We start from the raw sequence: 21,042 nt of genomic DNA on the forward strand, positions 1-21,042 counted from the left end.
GGGAGCAATTCGAACTTCAAACTGCATGCCGTAGCCCTGCAAGCGGCTATTCTTATGGTGCTCCTCCGCTCACTTTCATGCATGGAGCCGAGTCAGCACCCCACACTTTGTAAAATAATGACGCGCTTTGAAGATAGCAGCATCTTAAGTCACTCTATTATATTCAGAGGACCGCAAAGGTCCCATCGTGTGCTGGCAACTATGACCGGTGTGGCCATGAAGTTTCCAACTGCTGGAGGTGCGCCTCTGGCGCAGCTATATTCAAGTCAAACGCAGAGGACATTTTTGAAAGCACCATGGGCATTTGCCTGTATGTTGCCTTGAAGAGCACCGCAGCTACTAACAGGAGAATTTGCAAATAAGCTTGTATGGAAGGCTAAGCGGCGGCCTGCATGCGTATCATTCCAGTCCTGTCAAATAGCTTTATTGATTAGACGCCAGGAATTGATGACATACCAAATACGTTTCTTGTGAGATATGCCGAATGGTGTTCCAAGTACTTAACGCTCATATTTAAGAAGTCTCTGTTAAACGCCGAGCTCCCGGAGGACTGGAAGCACGGAAAAATTATTCCTATTCCCAAAACTGAAAATTCATCTATACTTAGCTCATATAGGCCAATATCTTTACTGTGTACTTCTTCAAAAATACTTGAACATATACTTTTTGGGCATATATCAGCCTTCCTGGAAACCAATCACGTAATTGATGACCGGCAACACGGTTTTCGCAAAGGCTTCTCTACAGTGACCCAACTTCTAGAGACGATGCAGGATTTTGCCGCAGCCATTGATAACCAGTGTCAAATTGATGTCATTTTTTTAGATTTCGAAAAAGCATTTGACCGGGTCTCACACAGAAAGTTCTTGCTAAAGCTAAATACTATCTTTAAAAACGATCTACTGTTGACGTGGATACAAGCATATCTATCGTCTCGATATCAGTCCATATCAATCGGCAATGCATGTTTGAGCCCAGCTTTGGGAAGCTCCGGTATCCCACAAGGCTCAGTACTTGGGCCATTGTTCTTTTTAATTTTTATAAATGACATTGTCAAAGAAATTCCTGTCAAAATCAAGCTGTTTGCCGACGATTGTGTATTATATCATGAAATACGAACTCCTGCTGACCAGCTTCTTCTTAATGACGCCTTGGCTAAAATTCATGATTGGTGCTCAACGTGGCAGATGAGTATTAATACTAAAAAAACAGTTTCAATGTCTATTACGCGGAAGAAGCGGCCATTAATTTTTGCCTATACTATTAATAACCATCCCCTGTCTACCGTGGACAGCTACAAGTACTTGGGATTAACGATTAGCTCTGACCTACGGTGGAACAAACAGATTTCTAATATTAAAAATAAAGCTATGAAAAAACTTGGCTTTTTAAGAAGATCCCTCCGGTACTCTACGCAGGAAATTAGGTTACTAGCTTACAAAACTTTTATCCGACCTGTTTTAGAATACGCCTCTGTTGTGTGGGACCCTTATACTAAAGAAAACATTAAAACACTCGAAAATATTCAAAGAAAGTCAGTGCGATTTATTTATAATTCATACACCTGGCAGACGTCCCCTACCATGCTACTTGAGAAAGCAAATTTGGATTCTTTGCAGCTCAGGAGATACCGCGAGAGGCTTAAATATACAGTAGAATCTCGATGATACGATTACAGTTGATCCGAATTTCGCGATGATACGAATTTCAAAAGTGTTTTGGATGGTCTATGTTATATAGAACACGCTATGATTTGGGATTATACGAACAGTTTCTGAAGCCTTCGCGGATGATACGAACGCGCCAATAGCCGGCGCACGCGAGCGGGGCGACGCGGCTGGTCTCGGAGGGGGAGAGTAGCCACCATGGCTAATGCGCGGTAGCTGGCCCTTTCCACGCCCGCTTCCCTTGACCTCCAGTCTCCGCTTTATGAGCGGCCACTGGCCCTCCTCTCCACACCGGTCTCCCTTCACCTCCACGTCTTTTCAAGCCCGCTTCCCTTCACCCTCTGCCGGCCGAGCGGCAGCGGCCACAGGCCCTCCTCTCCACACGCCTCCCTTCACCTCCACGTCGCCGCCGCCGTCCATGCCGCCGCGCTCGGCACATGGCTCGGCACGAAACCTGCCTAGCCAGGGCGAGTCACGTGCCTGGCAGCTCTGCGTCGCGCATTTCCTGGCAGCCATCGGCGTACGCTAGTTTCTTTTTTCTTTCTTTTTTCGCTACACCGCGCTTTCGCGCAAGGGCGACCCGATCTGAAAGGAAAAGCCGAATCGCCATCGCCATCACAGGAAGCTGCGCCGCTGCGCGCTGCTGCTGCATGCGTCTGTTCAGTGTTCGCTGCTGCTGCTGACCTGTGCGTTTTGCAACGTGGACTACCTAAACCTGACGAGCGGAAGTTTAGTGCGCGCGGAAAGACCGAAGCGTCTGCTGTTCGACATGTCGCGAAAACGGAAGGCCCTTTCGTTTAAGGAAAAAATTGAAATACTCAAGAAGGTCGACGAGAACCCGAAGAAGAAACGTGTCGAGTTTGCGAAGGAGCTAGGCATAGCACCGTCGACGCTGTGCACCATTGTTGGGCAGCGAGACGTTGTGATGAAGAATGCCCAGCACTTCGGCGTGAACGTCAAACAGGCGAAGACGGCTACACACGTGAAGCTGGAAGAGGTCCTGCTGACATGGTTTGCCGAAGTTACAGCGGCCGGCGTCAACGTGGACGGCAAGGTGCTACGCGAGAAGGCGGACAACATTGCGCTTTCCCTGGGAATCGAAAATTTCCAAGCTTCCGGGGAATGGCTGCATCGTTTTAAAGAGAGGCATGGACTTGTCTACAGAGTCGTTTGCGGTGAAGGAAAAAAAGTGGACCAGTCAGCTGTCAGCGACTGGCTGAACACGCTGCCGGCGCTGATTTCAGACTATGCACCGCGCGACATATTTAATGCTGACGAGGCGGGCCTCTTTTTCAATTTACAAAAAGAGAGGAGCTTGTGTGTGAAGGGCCAGGCTTGCCAGGGCGGCCAAAACAGTCAGGAGAGAATCACCGTGCTTTTTTGCGTGAATGCCGACGGCTCGGAGAAAATTCAGCTTACCGTCATAGGCAAGTCCGAACAGCCGAGGTGCTTTCGATCGGCAGGACGTTTACCTTGCTTTTATAAAGGCAACAAGAAAGCGTGGATGACCGCAGAATTTTTCCGCGAGTTCCTCACGATCCTGGACCGAAAAATGGCGGCAAAAAACCAAAAGATCTTGCTTTTCTTAGATCAGTGTTCGGCGCACCCAAAGGAAACGACCTTCAACAACGTCACCGTAAGGTTCCTGCCTGCCAACACTACCAGCCATTTGCAGCCACTGGACGCTGGGATAATTCGGAATGTGAAGCATCATTTTAAAGGACTCTTAGTAAGGCGTCTCCTGGCAAAGATTGATCGCAAAGATGAGAATTTGCGGATCAGCCTGCTCGATGCGTTGCATTTTTTGGCCATGTCCTGGGATAATGTGACCTCAGACACCATCGCGAACTGTCTTCGCAAATGTGGGTTTAAAACGGGACGGGACGCGGCTCCGACGGGAGAAAATGAAGAGCCCGATGAGGACTTTCGAATTGAAGGCTGGGGGAGTCTGCAAACTGAAGCTTCCGCACACGACTTCGTCACCGCGGACGACAACGTCGCGACCTGCGGGTTAAGATCCATTGAAGAGTTGGTCGACGAAGTGAATGATGTCGAGACCGAGAGTGATGATGGTGAAGACGCCGACGAGTGCGATCAGCTGCCGTCGACGTCAGAAAGCCTTAACGCTCTCGATGTTCTGCGCCGCACCGTAAGTGCCGGCAACGTGAGCGACGAAACCGCTGCACGATTTTATGCCTTTTAGGCGTGTCTCGTCAACGACCTCGAGGGCAAAAAAGTGCAAGCGAGCATAACTGACTTTTTCAGCCGGAAGTAGCTGTGGCCAATAAAGTGTGTTCATTATCATGTCGAGATTTGCTTGTTTTGGCTCATACGAATTCGGGGTGATACGAATATTTCGCGTGCTCCCGAGGAATTCGTATCATCGAGATTCTACTGTATGTTCATGATTGTTCACAACAAATTAGGAATTAACAGCAGCAAGTACATTGAGCTCGTCCCGGGTCGTTCGACACGATCCTACCATTCTTTAAAAGTGAAGGAATACTCATGCCGCACTGAAACATACAAGAATTCTTTCTTCCCCCGTACTGTGCGGGAATGGAATGTCCTCAAAGCGAATATTGTAGAGGCTTCTACTGTGGAGTCATTTACGGAGTCGCTTAGGAATTCGTAACAATTTTGCAGCATTCAACATTTTCATTTTTTTTTTTTTTTTCCCCAGTGCTCATTTTGACGCCAGGCGTCGTCTAATATTGTATAATGTTGTTTCTTTTCGTCGTTGTGTGCTGAGTTGCGTGTACCTCAGGGAGGTTTTCTTTTTGTCAAAGTGTATTTTACACCCACTCCTGCTTAAGGCTTTGCAATAAAGCCAGCAGTCTTCTGTAAATAAAAATAAATAAAATAAATTTAACACCTTGGTATTCTGTTGTAATTTTCGTGGTATTTTAATCACTTGCACTTTCTCGTCTCCCTCAATTATCACCATAAATGATCACATCGAGTGATTCTCTATGGAGATGCAGATGCCAACTAACTATATGTCGCCGCACATGCGCGCACACTTTGACGCAAGCTCACTTGTGCTTGCTGTTAAACATCTTTATTGATGCAATCAGAATCATTACCATTAATCATAATTACTAATCACTAAGCATTGTTACTCGTTTCCAGTCATTCAAGTCATTTGGCATATTGGTCGTTTCGTAGTGATGATGAGTCATGCCTGTGTAGTCAATGTAATCATCCCTCATCGCTAAGTCTTACTCCTTTCCAGTCAGTTGTGGCCATTCAAGTCATCGTCTGACATATTGGTCCTTTCATAGTCTGATGAGTCATGCCTAGTCAATGTAATGTAGTCATTACCACTCACAGCTAAGCATTTTTACTCATCTCAAATCAGCTGCGGTCATTACAAGTCCTTGTTTGTCATATTGGTCGTTTCGTAGTCATTAGCAGTCATGCCTAGTCATTTTACTCATTCCCAATCAGTTCCCATCATTTCAAGTCGTTTCTCATATTTGTTGTTTGTAGTCATGGTGAGTCATACCTACTCATTGTAGTCATTACCACTCATAGCTAAGCATTTTTACTGGTTCCAATCAGTTGCAGTCATTACAAGTCATCATTAATCATTATTATTAGTCATTAGCATCAATGATCAACTATATCAATATCTATTTATAACTTTTATTCATTACCTATCACCATCAACCGTTTTCATTATTAATCTTCCTCGGACATGCAACGCACAGATCAAGCGCACACATTTTCGCTAAATGAGCTAGCCTAGAAAGCTTTTCGCCTTAAAAATCTCCGGACTCATGCAGGTTGCTGCAGCCGAATGCGCTGTAGCCAGGCATTCTGCCGCCAAGTACTTCTTACAAGAAAAAAAAAAAAAAAAAACGAGCAACAAAACCCAGACGCGAAACACAGCAATCTCTTCACACGCACTGCTGTGACAGGCATCCACGCTCTGGCTACTTGGAAGGTTGATGGCAAAAGTGGGTCGCGGCGCACAACGTGACCCATGCTGACCAATCGCTAGCGCAGGGAAAAGAATCGCAGTGTTGTGAAAATTATCGAGTGATTCTACCGCATCTCCCTCCTCTTCGAGCATTTCCCTCTCTCCCAGCCCAGTGCAGAGCTTTCTAGTGCTTCCGCATTAATTAATCAGTGTCACATGGGATAAACCAGTCAGCTTGCGCTTTTTTTTTTGCTTGTGTATTGTCACTCCCAAAATGCGTGCCAAAGTTCACAAGCTCAGCACCATCTAAGATAGAAATACGCTGCGATGTGCGAGGCTGGAAGTCTGCAGAGCGGGGTCTGCTAGGTTGTGCGCGAATTTGCAAGAAAAGTATTAGCTTGTGTTTTTCATAGTCTCCGAGAGCTTTGCTATTTTAGATGGGCTGGTAATGAACAAAACAAGTCCGAGAGGGCTTTAGTAAAGGACTAACCCGCGCGACACACCAGCGAATTCACACTACTGTTGTTTAAAATGGTTCCAGCCGGTTTACGACTGATTGCTGGGCTTTCTTTGAAAGATGGCTCAAGCAGATGTGTGTGTTAGAACGGTGCACTGCGGGAGAAACAACTTTGTTGTGGGCATGATGCTTGAACCTCTGCGTTCGTGTAGTTATGCTGTGGTCAGCTAGATTCTTTGCGATTTTTATTTCAATATAAAGTGTACTGCGTCTGCTGTCAGGTTTCTACTTAACTGCAGTGGAGTTGACCAAGAAAAGAAAAGAGTGAAAATAATACCTTGTGCTTTTTGTAGCCTCCGATAGTCTTGTGATCATAGGCTAAGTAAAGCGCGTAGGTTGAGCTGGTAAACAATTCATTCGCACAACGCGTCGATGAGCTCAATTGCTTCACATCGTCGTTAAGGTTTCGGAAGGTTTCCAATAGATCATTGGGTTTTGTTTCAAAGGTGGTGACACTAGAACGACGTGGCAATAGAAACTGTCCTGGAAACGGAAGGTTCATAACACACACGCAAGCTAGATTAGAAGCATCTGCAAAACAAGAAGATGTTTTTCTGTTTCAATGACATTTTTCCTCGAGACGAACATGTTTTCTGCTAAGTCCATCTGGTCCGTCAATGTAATTGGCTCTAAGTAGACCACATTTGCTTAAATGCCTACCACTTATTGTACTGCTACAAGACATCACGGAGAATGAGCAAATTTAGCAAAAGAGGAGTGCTTTCTGGGTTTTCAGATACAAATTCATTTGCACACAGCTCTACAGCTGTTGAAAGAGTTTCACCGCATTCTATAGCAAGGTGCCAAAACCTTAAATATAAGCACAATATATGCCATGCTTTTTTTTCTTTTTTTGGCGTTCCAGAAACACTTCACAAGTGACCAGCTTGAGCTCCCTATTTTACAGCAGTTTGCTGAAAAGAAGTTGACGCAGATGTTGGACTCTGCCAACAGTCTGGCGCCTACAACTTAATGCAAGTGAGAAAGCTCTTGTAAGTGCCGGCACCAACACACCACCAGCATGAGTGACGGCTGCTGTCTGCTAGTGCTGGAAAAATAGCGATACTGCCATCGTCTCGGCAAGCTTGCAGGGGAGAGAAACGAAGGCAGGAGCGGAGGAAGAAAGAGGAGATATCACTCCTTAACAAATTTTGAGGGGCTTTAGGCTGTGTGGCATTGGACAGGACACTAGTGGTGTAAGACTGTGTAGAAATACAAGCATGGAGTATGCTTGAGAGTGGGCTTTGGCCTGGCGTGCTTATTTTCTATGCTAAAGTGCTATCATGCGGAGAAGCCGGCCTTCGGTACACCGGTTGTCATGCAGTGAAACCAGCCTTTGTGACCAGATACTTGCAGCGGTTCTCGCTTGACTGCTGTTTCACTGCTCATAACGGTGCAAACATCAACTGTATCTACATTTTAATTGAGATTTTGTATCTACAGTCAAACCCCGATACAACGAATCCCGCGGGACTGAAAAAAATCATTTGTTCTTTTCAAATATCATTGTAATGAAAAATCTGCGATTATAAGCCAGTGGTCAAACCTAGGTATGCAAATGACGTACCTTGGCAGTGGGCACGTGTGTAGACAAGCAAAACCTCAAATGAAAATGTTGCACTAACTCCAAAGCTGATTCATTTGAAGAAATCAATTATTTTCTTCCGCCGCGTGCAGCAAACACGACTGTGCACTACATTACACCACTACAGTACACCTTCCACTTTGCCGAACACCTTGTCGCATGAGTGATTGCACCGAGCGATGAAAGTACGGACTTTGTCCATGTGCAAAAAATAAAGAAAACATGAGTTCGATATGACCTCATCTTCAATGCTCCCTGAAGTTTGAAAATCTTGTCTCGGTCTTTCAAAATGATTGCGGGGGCAATGCTACCAGTCTGTAGAGGCTGAATTGCTTTTTCCTTGCGTCGATTTCTTGCAGTGAAAGCAGCTGCGTTCATATCTTCTTGGCACTTCGCTGGCTAATATCATCGCTCTCGCACAAACTTCGCAATAAGATAATCCGCGGCATAAAAAAAAAAAAAAAAAACTTCCAGCACGCTCGAACGCACAAACGACCGACCCCCGAACGACATACAAGAAAAAAAATGCAGGCAGCTAGGCCTGCTGGGGCTGGCTACTGCGTAATAACCATAGCTTCATGGTGGCGCTAGGAGCTGGTACTAGATGTGCTGATGATGATAGCTACAGCCCACGGACCATACCATGGAGGAAGGAAAAACTAGGAGGGAGCATGACGTCATGCGGCCAACCTTCGCAAGCCAAGTGCCGATGAAGCCGCTCCCTCCCCCGTTTTTTCACTCTCCTAGTTAGACCCCATGTTTTGATGTCGGTGCATTTTAGTGCGTGCGTCTGCCATGGCGCGGGCGCGCGGCTGTCTGCTGTGTGGGCTACTGGGTACTGAGCGTGCGGCGTCAATTCGCGCATGCGCGCGGTAGTAGATTTCACCGCACGCTATCACGTGGTCAACACGTAGGGACCGGCTCGCTCCCTTTTATTTTCTGACTAGGCTTCACGCATATTGCCGCGCGCTCCCTCCTAGTTTTTCCTTCCTCCATGGAACATACACACAGAAACGGTGGTTTCTGTTTCACGCGAGAGTTGCAAGCTTCAGCGCTGTTAATTTTAGCTAGCCGAATTCGTAATACTGATGTTCCAAAATTATAGAAGAAGAAATAATATACATTTGTTATTCTGAAATATAGCCTCTTTTGAAATTCGTAATTCTGAAATAGTTTTACATTGAAAACATAGCAAATCTGCTGGGGATTCTTAAAAAATTTGTTAATTTGAAAAATTCATTTATGTGGTGTTCGCAGTAATGAGATTTCACTGTATAGTGTGCCAGTAAAAGAGAGACTTCTGATGATCACCAGTGGCTTTTCACAAAGCACTGTACAATTGAGCTTTGATGAGAAGTTAGGCCTAGCGACGCCATGAGTGGTGTGCTGGCAGGTAGCAAGTGGCTACAGGAAGCATGACGCTTTATAAGTGCACCGCATTCATCATGCATACACATTTCCCGGTTCCTTACATACGAAATTTATTGTACAGTTAAACATGGTCACAATAAAATTTGAAAAAGTCCACCATTTTTCACAACATCCAGGTTTTCATTTTAGGCAGTTTCTTTGTGAAGACTCAAAAGGACGGCACAGAATGAACGCCAAATATATAAGCAAAGGGGGATCGACTGCTCTGAAAATAATTATAGTAAAACCTGCCATCACTTAAAGTTATAAGAAACATGGAACTTTTTGGAATCGTGCTGACAGCGGCATGACTACAGTAACCGCCGCCATCTTCCCTTTGGCTTACACATTGCGCTGTCAGTAGCCACAGGTGGCAGGCTGCAGGAAGCCTGCCGCTAGTGTGGGTGCACTGTATCCATTGCTTTTGGGTCACAGTGGAGCTCATTCGTTGGAATGTTTTGTGTGTCGAATGATCAATATTATGACAATATTTCGCGATCCCATTTGATATATCCAGAATCAACTGTATCGAAGTCAACAATCACAACACATTCATTACATGAAACTTTCAAATGCAAAAGCTTCCATGGACATTAAAGTAAAGTAAACGCTGACGAATCGAGAAACTTCGTAACGCCGAAGAATTCGCTACATTGAGATTTGTTACATCGCGGCTTTTAATTTTATAGCAAAATACGGGCCATATGTCTGAAAAACGTTCCTACTAGACAGCCTAGCACAAAATAACAAAATTCTGTACACACACTTACTAATCACTGAGTAACAGACCACTAAAAATACCATTAGTAAGCGCTTCTGTGAAGCTACCACAACAAGTGCGTTTTACATCGATAATTATGCAGCGAGTGAACTTGGCTGATGATAAGGGTCACTTACCAAGTTCCGCTGCGCTTCCTCCAGCTGCTTACTTTTTTCTGCCAGCGTTTGCTCAAGTTCTTGGAGTCGTTTTCTCTCCTCCTCCTACGGAAACCACAAGAAAAGCGTTGTTCACAACACGACTGGCAATGCCAAAATGCTGCCGCTGATGGAGAAATCCCGCGGTGAAAAGAAGTGCACGTCTGAACATCTGAAACTTAAGTATGCAACAAAAAGTAAATTTACACAAGCTACATTACAATACTAAGAGAAGCAGCCTCAATAAAAGCCCTGTGCAGCAAGCACGCATTACTCTCTTCTTCATGTCCTTCACAGTTAATACAAATTTCAACCTGGTACCTGAACTGCAAATACCACTGAAATTAAACGCCTGTTAGTTACATGAACCATTTACAGAATGCTTGGTGCCCTTTTATTGATTGAAATCAGTTGCTTCCCAACGTTTTGAACCAAAAACCATTTATTCCTTTAAATGTTAGTCTAAGGAATTTCTTTTTTCTTATCACTGCAATGAAAACTGTGCACAGGCAAGAGAAATACGCGATTGCTACACAGGCTAATACTGCTACCAAAGAAATGTGGCTATATTAAAACCTAACCATTAAAGTAATAACCTCCAACAAATGGAAAAGAGGAAGAGGAATGGCAGCTGGTGATCAGATCCCCATGCAAAGCCATACTGCATCCTTAATTTGTACAACAGTTAGCAGATTGTTTATTCTATAAAGGTGTAACTCACCCAAGGGTATACCTGAGGGAAAGTGGCCCAGGTATTTTGCGCCTCTGCATTGAGCTCCCCGCAACACATCACCGGGTGCCCTTTCAGCACCGCACACTAAGATCCCCCACCGGCAATCGGACGAATGAACAACCACAAATTTTCTGCAGCATTTTTTTTTTTGATAAGTTTCCATTACCGTTTTTAACTATGAAGAAAACCCCATCATCCCATTTTGCCCTTCAAAATTGTTTCGAGTAGCCCGCTGCAAACTTGCCAAATGAAAGAGACGCATTCATTCTCTTGCCTGTGGTTGACAGCCAGCTTCCCTGCATGACAAACTGATTCCAGACACTCACGCTTGGTTTCCGGCGAGACCGCTGTGCCTAGAGAGAGAGAGCTTGGAAGAGGCACAGTTGGCGTGCAGGGGGGAAACAAGTCTCGGGTTAAACAGGAGTGTTCCGCCAACGCCGCACCCTTGCTTGACAGGAGCTCCCACAGAAAACTGACGATGCGCACAGAGCCCGAGCACTTCCTTGGCATTACCCCTTTCTTCTGCGCTCTAAAAGTATGCCCACCATACCTACAGACGTTTTGGCTATGATATCACAACCGTTTTCTTCCCACAATTTATGTTTTAAATGTAGCTAAGAATTTTTTCTATTGCATGTTCTTATCTCAACATAGTGCAAGATAATGCCTGTCCAGAACTAGGACTGCAACACAAGAGTACTGACCTCATCCAACTAATGAACTTCTTAAGAGAAGACAACTTCACATGCACTCCTTAAGAAACCTTTAATGAGAATAGACTGCTCGCACTCCTTCCTGCTTCCTCACTTAAAACAAAAATTACTGCGAAATGCAAGCTTAGCAGAACCCCTGTTTTAAATTAAGACCGCATGCTAAACTCTATTAGCCCACATTTTTATGCATGCTTTTTCGTTATGGAATAGCCTCAACATTACTCTACATAACACTTCCCATCAGTAATAACGAAGGCTTGAAAAGCATCACTTACAATGCATTTCCTTCTTAAACCACTACGAAATCTGTGCATGTTAACAAAGAAAAAGATCCTTCAGTATCAAAAGAAATACATCCATATAAAATTGACACTTCAAAGTAGTGCTAATAAAAGCGCCCCTTGTACGTGATCACCAAACTCGAAATTTGCTCTCGATCGTTAGGTTTAAAGTCATCAACTGCGCGAAATCAAAATGTTTAATGAAGGCTTCCCTTGAACTACACTGTGAACAGTGCCTGAATTGAGAATATAACATGCTATCAACATTTCTGCAACTACTACTTAATATGCGATATTCTAGATCATAAAGGTAATAAAAGAATTTTCACGCCGATCTATTGTCTAAAGAAATCACTCACTACAAGATCAGCTTCTTTTTCTTATTGACAAACCGTCGGAATGCTCGCATAAATCCTTAATGTGGTTTGTGTAAAGTGGCTGCGTCAAACTTGTTTGCGTGTTTTCTGGCTGAAAAGAATGTGTGAAAATGTATCCATTAAGAAAATTTATGTAAATGTAGTTTCAACACATCAATAATTTGGCACATAGAAAAACACAAATTAGGCGCTCTTTATATAAAAGCAAATCACACCATAAAGCGCAAAAACAATGGTGATTTCAAAGATACATATACACAATGTCGACACATTATCGAAACTTTATATGATGCTGGACCCCAGAGGAAGACACTAAACTAATGAACATAACAGGTTGGTAAACCAAAAATAATGCTGATGAAGCAATTTTTCCAAACTGAATGATGTAATGAAAATGATGAGATGTACTGTCTATGTAAGGGCATAAAGATTCCCTTTAAGACAACAGCCAGATGCTAGACTAAAGATGGCAGAAAGTGGCACAAAGAACATGCATTATTCTCCTGCCTTAGAGGACAGCAGTTACCCAAATACACAGAGCTTACCTAAGAAGCAGGAAGACGAGCTTTCGAAATTTACAACAGTTAATATGCCACTGCTCGAGTCTCTATGTTTGCGTTGTGACAAATGACATTCTGTGAAGAACCTGCAGAAGCAACTATATAAGAGCATGCAAAAGGCTAGCTACCAAATGAAGGAAGCATATTTTAATGAGAACTCTATATACTGAAATCCGTCTTCCAATCTGCAAAAGTGGCTATTGCTGGCCTCACTACAAACAAGCAACATGCTTAATGGAGCTTGTACGCCCCATCTTTTCCAGCCTCTTTAGACAAGAAGTGAAAATTATGAAGCATAAGACCAATGAAATGCTACGCTTTAAGCCTGTCACTTAAGCAGGCTGACATGTCCTACTGCAGACACAGGTTACGCTCAAACTGTCTCGGGAACATTTTACAGCCGCAACAGCAACAAAGTGCCGCAAAGCAACATATGGTGTCACAGTTTATGACGGGGACCGCTACAGTTGATAAGCCACCATCTAAGGGTTGCTGGTGAAGAGGAGGACAACAGCAGAGTCAAACACACGCGCGAAACATCTGGAACGGGGGCCGTTGGCCTACCTCCCGCAACTGCTGGTCGGCGACCATCTGAGCTCGACGCTGTTCCATCTCTTGCAACAGCTGCTTCTCCATGTTGTGTCGGGCCTCCTCAACGCGTCGGCGCACCTCCGTCTCCATTGCCTCACGCCGCCGCTCCATCTCTTCAGCCACCCGGGTGGCCACCGCCTCTTCGATTCGGCGATGCATCTCTTCTTCCGACCTCTTGAAATTGTCTGCATCCCGCTGGCGCCTGCATACACATACACACACAAGAAAAAATGTTAAGTAATGTTGATCACTAGCTGTCCTCTGCTTGAATGATATGCCCCGGCCACACCCATTTTTTCTTCCTGGTCTCAGGATACCACCCACCCACGTTTGTCCCACAACCTACTCTACTCTCCTCCAATCTCTTAGCATTACACATATAATTTTCGTTTTCATAACCAGCCGTGCTGCCCTCACCTTGAAAGAAAAGAACAAGCACTTCCAGTCTAAAGTGCATAGGTCCAGGCATAAAAATTGAGAGGAGAAGGGGGGGGGGGGGGGGGGGGGAAGGACTTTCAGGTATATGACGCAACAGTGCAAACAGCTTCATCCGTGGCTCTGCAGATCCATTGTTCATGTACATGAACTTGGCAACTCACTTATTCACTCACCCTTTAATATGTGCCTCTATTATCTCACACATATCAATGAGCATGCAGTCATATGTGAACGACCACCCAAAAGGGATACTTATAAAGCCCCACTTTGACCAAGCTGTATGGACATGCTTGTGTGGCCTAGGAGTAGCGGCTCTTACTCGCCCAAAGGATCTGGAAGGCCTAGATTCTCTTCCCACCTTTCCATCTCAGGTGAGCCTGAGTTTGCAGTCAAGTGGTAGATATTGTGGTGCCGCACAAATCCCCGGCCAATCAGTACTTGGCCATGTCACCAGCCCACTACCACCTGCCAGAGCCATGCCCGTGATGCTTTGCACACAACGCTGACACGCCAAATTTTCAGCAGAACGGGGTTGTTTAATGCTCTGTGTAGACATCACGAGTTTGAATCAAGCAGCAGCAAGATGTTCAATTCGATTTTCTCGGCCATATATGTCTTTTGCCCCTAAACAAATGTCAAAATACTCAAGAGTCAGAGAGTCATTTACGGAGAACGACAATCGCATGGAGCACTTTTCAGCATGCATATAAAGAAACGCTGAATCTGTTTTCAAAAACTGCACAACGTTCCAGGAGTTGTGTGAATAAAGCCAGTAGAAAAAGGATGCAATGTTTTGTTTGTGTGTGCGTGTATGTGTGTGTGTGTGCGCTAGCATTTATATTGATGACATTGAAACTGTTTGAGGCTTAGCCTTCTCCTCACAGCTAGGCGATTGCATGAACAATGAGATTTCTTATTTCTGCTTCCTTCATCCATACTTTGTTGTGCATCGTTGGGTCCTGCCAAAAACAATCCTCTACAAGCTTCAGTGCTTCAGTTTTCGCACTGCAGAGAATTGCACTAGAAAGTATTACTCTCACCAGATGCAAACGTGTCGCGTGAAGACTGGAAAGGAATCCCTGATCACCAATCAGAAATGCAAACCTAGCCTCAAGGGTCTGCAATCATAATACTCCCTACACACCACCATTTGCCCACGATGACCCACGCACCTAATTTTTGATGTGTCAGCATCAGAATACCCCTCAGAGCAAAAACGTGTCCAGGCACTTGGCACTGCACTGCCACCGGCATATGATGCCTATGTCTTTCAGGCCTGCTTGAAGCCCGGAAAGTGCTTCTCCCACAGAATGACCCCACACATCCTACATACCAACATCTCCAAGAACCTCACAAGTACCACATTTGCATGCCTATAGTGAGCGAAAGGAGTTTTATTCCATGTGAAAACCAAAGCTTTCCATAACACTGCATCGTCTTCTGTGGCCTCAACAGATAGCAGCAGTAATGAAACGTGCCACAAGATCAAAGACGGACAAATCATCCATGCAGTGCTGCCATGCCACCACTTTTTGCCAACACTACTTTATGCTCAAACATCATTTGCTGCTGCTAGTGCTGCCATGCCACCACTTTTTGCCAACACTACTTTATGCTCAAACATCATTTGCTGCTGCTACCTTTCCTTTTTCACCAACCCACGCAGCCCTCTTTCTACATTCATAGCCAGGTATGCTTCTTTTCTTTCCGCCACGCACGTCCAGCACTTCGCCTTATGGCCCCAAAGATTTAGAAAAGTTGGCTTCTCCTTGCCGCTTGTGACCTTGGTGGCTAAACCATCTTAGAGAGTGCCGTTTTTTATCATCTTTGATGTCCAACTGCCCCCAACTGTTAGCCTTTACATTGCCCCGTTTTGTGCCTGTACCTCTAGATGCCATAGACACCATGTGTGCTGCAACATTGCCATTCCATAAAAAGTATGTCATCATGGACAGCAGTTCTTTATCAAACTGTATTTTCAACTGCAAACATAGTAAGCTGCGGTTACTTTAAATTCCCTACTGATTACATAAGTTATTTTAGCGTAAATCGCTAGAACCACATATGAAACCCAAATAACCTAACTAAGGTATAAGTCAATAGAACACAGAAAGTGCGGTCCAAGGCAGGAAACCGCACCGCTGAGACTGTGCCCCTCAAGCGTGCAAGACTGTGCAAGCTTCCATTAAAACTGTACAACATATATAGAAGGAGATGCCATGCACTCAAAAAGCAATCTATTCTGGCTTCCATGAAATGTCAAAAAGCATTAAGACTACTTTCCCAGAGATAGATTATTTACAGGAATGATGTTTTTTGCTTATACTTTGGACACAACCAATGGTTTCATGCAATAACATGGTCCTATTCAGCCTTGTGTGCACCTGAACGGCTACATTTTTATTTCTGACAGAAGCATGTATATGCAAAGATTTGCCTTGAAAAGCAATAAACTCTATTATGGCCTCAAACTTCCTGAGAACAAATGCAGTATTCAGAAGCACGCTTATACAGCTTTTATTTTAAGCATTTTGCCCCTGCCAACTGCAAAAAGTAAAAGCATCGATTATCCAAACCTTATTTAAATATGCAGCAAGCCCTTTTATCCCTAAGTAAAATATGTTGCATGATTTAAAGCTGGTCCAGTTCAGAACAGAACTGTAAAACTTGACTGGTAAAATTGCCACTGTCATTGATGTAACTGAAAAACTGCTAACACCATTTCCCAGACTGTTTTTACTTCACAATCAGTAGCCGCACAACAAATAACAATGGAAATCAGTGTTCCCTTTACCTACACTACTCAAGACAGTTTTGCAACTGACCTCTGCTATACTGGATCATCAAACTACTTACCAGAGTAACCGTTGAACGCAGTAATCGTTAGCCTAAAAGTACCTCAAGCATATTAAAAAGCCGACCAACTAACACCATACATCGCCAACTTGTCCCAGTTTGATTATTTCTGTTGGAAGTTAGTCTGCACCAGATTGTTTTGCCAACATAATACAAGCGGCCCCATTATAGTGGCTACCAAAGCCGAAGGACTGTGTGTTAACATTTCCCATCTCTATTGACATGACACTGGTTTCAGAACACTAGAAACCTTTCTTAACTCTCCTGTCTTAAAACAAGGGTGGCCAAGTAAGGCAGTTCTCTACCTAGGTCCCAGAGGCACATGCTCAAGAAGCGCACTCACTCCCGAGCCACAGACCCACCACTTTAAAATAGAGACCATATGGAGTTGTCATCTACAGCAGCCGATAATGACTACCTGTTTATGCCACAGGAGACAACATATACAACCCCAGTGAAAAAAAAAAAAGAAAAGACATGAAGCCTCGGAAGAACAGGCATTCTTATCAAGTGTGAATAACAGCAAATAAAGGAAAATGTCAAGTGACTGGCTGGTTTACTGTACGTCCTCTATGACACAGAGAAGCTCTTCTTTCATCAACAGCAGCCTACTTCCACAGCAAGGTCTTTCGAGCGTCTCTCCAAATTATAGACACAGAGGTCTATGTGAACTGTTATCCTTTATGAGAGACATCAGTCTCATTGTTTGGCCTTAAAATGCTCCGATGTTACTAGCAGTTGCCTTAGTAAACACCCTGAATGAAATAGAGAGTAAGCTGATTGGCATGTAATTTCTCGCTTCGTTTTCTCTCTTATGGATAAAGTAACGCTAAAATTCCTCCAAGGTTCCTATACACTTAAGGTTGTCATGAGACATTGCACATAAAGGTTCAACACCCATTCAAATATATTCTCCTCATGATCCTTCAACAGAGCTGCAGTTACCTAATCATCATTGGTGTTCCCTTTATAAAGGGCTTGTAAACCTTCCTTTACTTTTCACTGCCAGCAGGATGTGCAATTTCCCTGAACTGCAACTTCCACCCTGATGGTACTATAGAAAACTTCTCAGCCACCATAATTACCTTATCTAAAGTCCAACAGTAGCTACACCAACACAACTTCCCATGACAAGTTTCCAAGACGGACTCTAGTCAGCTCAGCCATCATAATGCAACTAAATCGAATTCGTGGTCACCAAGTTGCATATTGTGCAGTTTGGATCTCACAGCACGGTGGAAGAATAGACTAGGTGCCTGAACGGCACCGCCTCTCCAGAGGGCGATGTTGACGACCACCGGGTCGTGTTTTCAGGAAGTGCCGTGAGATGGCGCTGGCAGGTTAGAGGGTCAGCAGGCAGCACAAGAGCACGGGCGCGGGCGCGGGCGGCTGCAGTTGGTGGAGAAGCAGTGATCGCTGCACTTTTGCGCCACGTGTGTGTTTTTTTTGCTCATTACGTTTTTCATCATGCACTCGTGTGCACTGTGGTGATGGGCAAAAGCTGTTTTGTTCCCTACTGCTCTATGGGATACAAGTCCTGCCGCGACAAGTTCTCTTTTTTCTCAGCGCTAAAGGATGAAAAGCGACTACACATGTGGCAACGCGCCATCCCAAGAAAGGATCGTCTACTGCAGGCGACAGACTACGTGTGTGAGCGGCATTTCGAGCCTCACCTTGCTTCAAAGACTTGGACTGCAGAGCACAATGAACACGCCTTGGTAAGCACGCCTCGTCGAGCCTTATTAGCAAAGGAGCAAAGGTTTCCCGATTGTCCTGCTTATCTGTCTAAAATGCTGAAAAGCAGGAAGTGGCCAGCCGAGAGACAGCTTCTTGCCCCATCGAAAAACAGCCCATCGTGTGTCAGCTCCAGTTGCGACAATTCCGACGAGGTTCAGGATCTTTGCATGCCATCAGTACCAGTGCGCGGTGATGGCTGCATGAACGCAACTGAAGTTCAAGGGGAAGCCGGGCCTTCTGCGACAGTGGCACTTTCAACTTTTGATATGTTGTTCGACGACCCGTCACTCGTATGCCTGCCCTCCAAATCGTGGGGATATCATCGTATTGAAATGGGTGAGGCAAAGAGCATCGTCTTCCTTGAGTTGACGCGAACTAGGACCCCTCAGAACCGCTCTTCCAAGTCAGCACTTGCGGTTTCTGTGCGAATCATATCTTAAGCATGTCCTCCAGAGAGTATCGGCGCCGGTGGTTTGTTCACCGCTCCACGGCTTGTTGAAATTGACGAGACTATGGAGGCCCACATAGTACTGATGGGAGGTCTGTTTCCATTGAAAAGCTCCAACATTCAAACAGTTTGGCAACAGTTGGGGACGTGAAGTCCTTTCTACAGTACGTGCAAAATATCAAACTTTGCGCTGGTGGACCAAGCACTGCTGAATACCCCCAAGCAGAACCAAAGAGTGCCTTCATCGACATTTGCAGCAAGTGGGGCCACAAGAAGTGTGAATTCTTCCTGAGAGGCGAGGCGTCAGTTTGCCAAAAATGTCTCAGCCTGTCAGACACTTTGCGGATCCACCAAGCACGGGTACTGAAGAAAAAGAGCAGCTCAAATCCAGGTGGTATTCACCTTTTGCGTTCCCAGCAAAGCAGTGAAAGGCTTGCTGCACTGCGGCGGGCAAATTATGCCCTGAAGAGATCGAAAACCCGCCTTCTTCACCGCTCTAAGGATTTTTCGTTGCAGCTTAAAGAAGCCCGTGAATGTTTGGAAAAGATTTCTGAGGAAGAGCTTGAGAGCAAGCTTTGCAAGCTTGAGCTTCCAAGTGTGCGGCTAACTGCAATCAAGGAATGCTTAGCTGCAGCAAGGCTCGCCAACAAGAAAAATCGTCGCTACACTGAAGATTGGCTCCTGATGTGCCTCTTGTTACATATACGAAGCCCATCAGCGTACACATTCCTACGTGAAAAAAATGTGCTCCCTCTTCCATTTGTGCCAACAGTGCGGAAATATCTTAGCATGATCAGGGTCAAATGTGGCTTTGATAGCAGATTTTTTGCTGCATATAAAAGAAAGATGTCTACCAAAGACGAATATCACCGTCACGGTATCTTGGTACTTGATGAAATGTGTGTCAGAAAGGAAATGCGTGTGCATTCGAAATCAATGACCTATGTAGGGTGCAGCGACTTTGGTGATGGTGCCGGGACCAGTGATGACCTCGCTGACCACGGACTCGTGTTTGCATTCCGTGCATTCGGAGACCAGTGTTCTCAGCCAATTGCGGTGTTTGCCAGCAAAGGACCGACAAAAGGAACAATGCTTGCACAGCTTGTTTTGAAAGCTGTTTTTATGCTGGAGGAGGCTGGCACTTTAGTTGATGCAGTGGTGTGCGACGGAGCAGCCACCAACCGGTATATGTGGAAAGAGTTTGGAGTAAGTAGCAGCTTAAACTGCACCAAAAGCTCCTTCATACACCCTGTTGATGACAAGCGCAGCATTTTTGTTTTTTCAGATGCTCCGCACCTTATGAAGTGTGTGCGGAACCGTTAGCATGCTCAAAAGGTTTTGAACTTTCATGGTGGTCGTGTCCAGTGGGCACACTATGATAAGCTGTTTGTTGAGGACAGAAAGCAGCCTGGGCACTTGCGTGTTTGCCACAAGCTCACATATGCTCATCTAAATCCATCAAATACTGAGAAAATGCGAGTAAAGCTCGCTACCCAGCTGTTCAGTAGAAGTGTGGCTTGTGGGTTGGAGTTTTACTCGCACAGAAAGACAATTGGACTAGAGAATGTTAAAGCAACTGTGGAATTCACTTTGAAATTTAATGATCTGTTCGATGCTCTTGACCGGAATCATCCTGCAGGAAGCAAGGACTTAAGAGTTCTTGCCTCTTTCTTGTACTGGTTGAACAAGTGGGAGGGAGAAGTGGTGGCTGGGAGGATATCCCTTGCACATTTTTTGACCAAACAGACTGCAGCAGGGCTGCGTGTCACAATTCTTTCAGCTTTAGAGCTAACAAGGTATTTGCTGAAACACTGTGGCTTTAAGTATGTTTTGACTGGCAAATTTAACCAAGATATACTGGAGCGTTTTTTTGGGACCATCCACCAAGCAGGAGGTCAGAATGACCATCCCTCCTTGCCCACTTTTCTTCAGTTGTACAATATGCTTTCAGAGTACACTCTGATTAAACCGCCAAAGTTTGGAAACTGCCAGGTGGAGCAAGCTCAAGAAGCACATGTGCTCACATTGGCTGATCTCAAGTTTGCATTTCAGGCAGACGAAAATCAAGAGACTCGTCTTCAGCAGTTGAAATGCAAAATGGATGGTTTGGTTGCCGCTGAGGTTGAGTGTGATGAGGCTTTTGACGAGATCTACTCAGAGCCAGAGGCAGTTGACTGCATTGTCTATTACTTGGCTGGTTTTATGTGCAGAAAAATTCTCAAGTATCCAACTTGCTCAGTGTGCCGACAGAGCCTCATAGAAGAGAGTGAGATACATGCTCAGCCTGAA

General features: G+C 44.9%; 1 protein-coding gene across 1 annotated transcript in view; it reads right to left on the reverse strand.

Annotated features, from left to right (window-relative positions):
• Positions 1–21,042, reverse strand: part of Arglu1 (Arginine and glutamate rich 1) — a 45,897-nt gene that overhangs the window by 16,686 nt on the left and 8,169 nt on the right. The window contains exons 3-4 of the mRNA XM_084595342.1: positions 13,248–13,476; positions 10,002–10,085 (exon numbers count right to left, since the gene is read on the reverse strand). Coding sequence (XP_084451468.1) covers positions 10,002–10,085; positions 13,248–13,476 — 313 coding nt within the window. The remainder of the gene's footprint in view (positions 1–10,001; positions 10,086–13,247; positions 13,477–21,042) is intronic.

This window comes from Amblyomma maculatum, chromosome 2 (genome assembly GCF_055883805.1).
Source record: "Amblyomma maculatum isolate TAMU_Amacu chromosome 2, ASM5588380v1, whole genome shotgun sequence".
NCBI lineage: Eukaryota > Metazoa > Arthropoda > Arachnida > Ixodida > Ixodidae > Amblyomma > Amblyomma maculatum.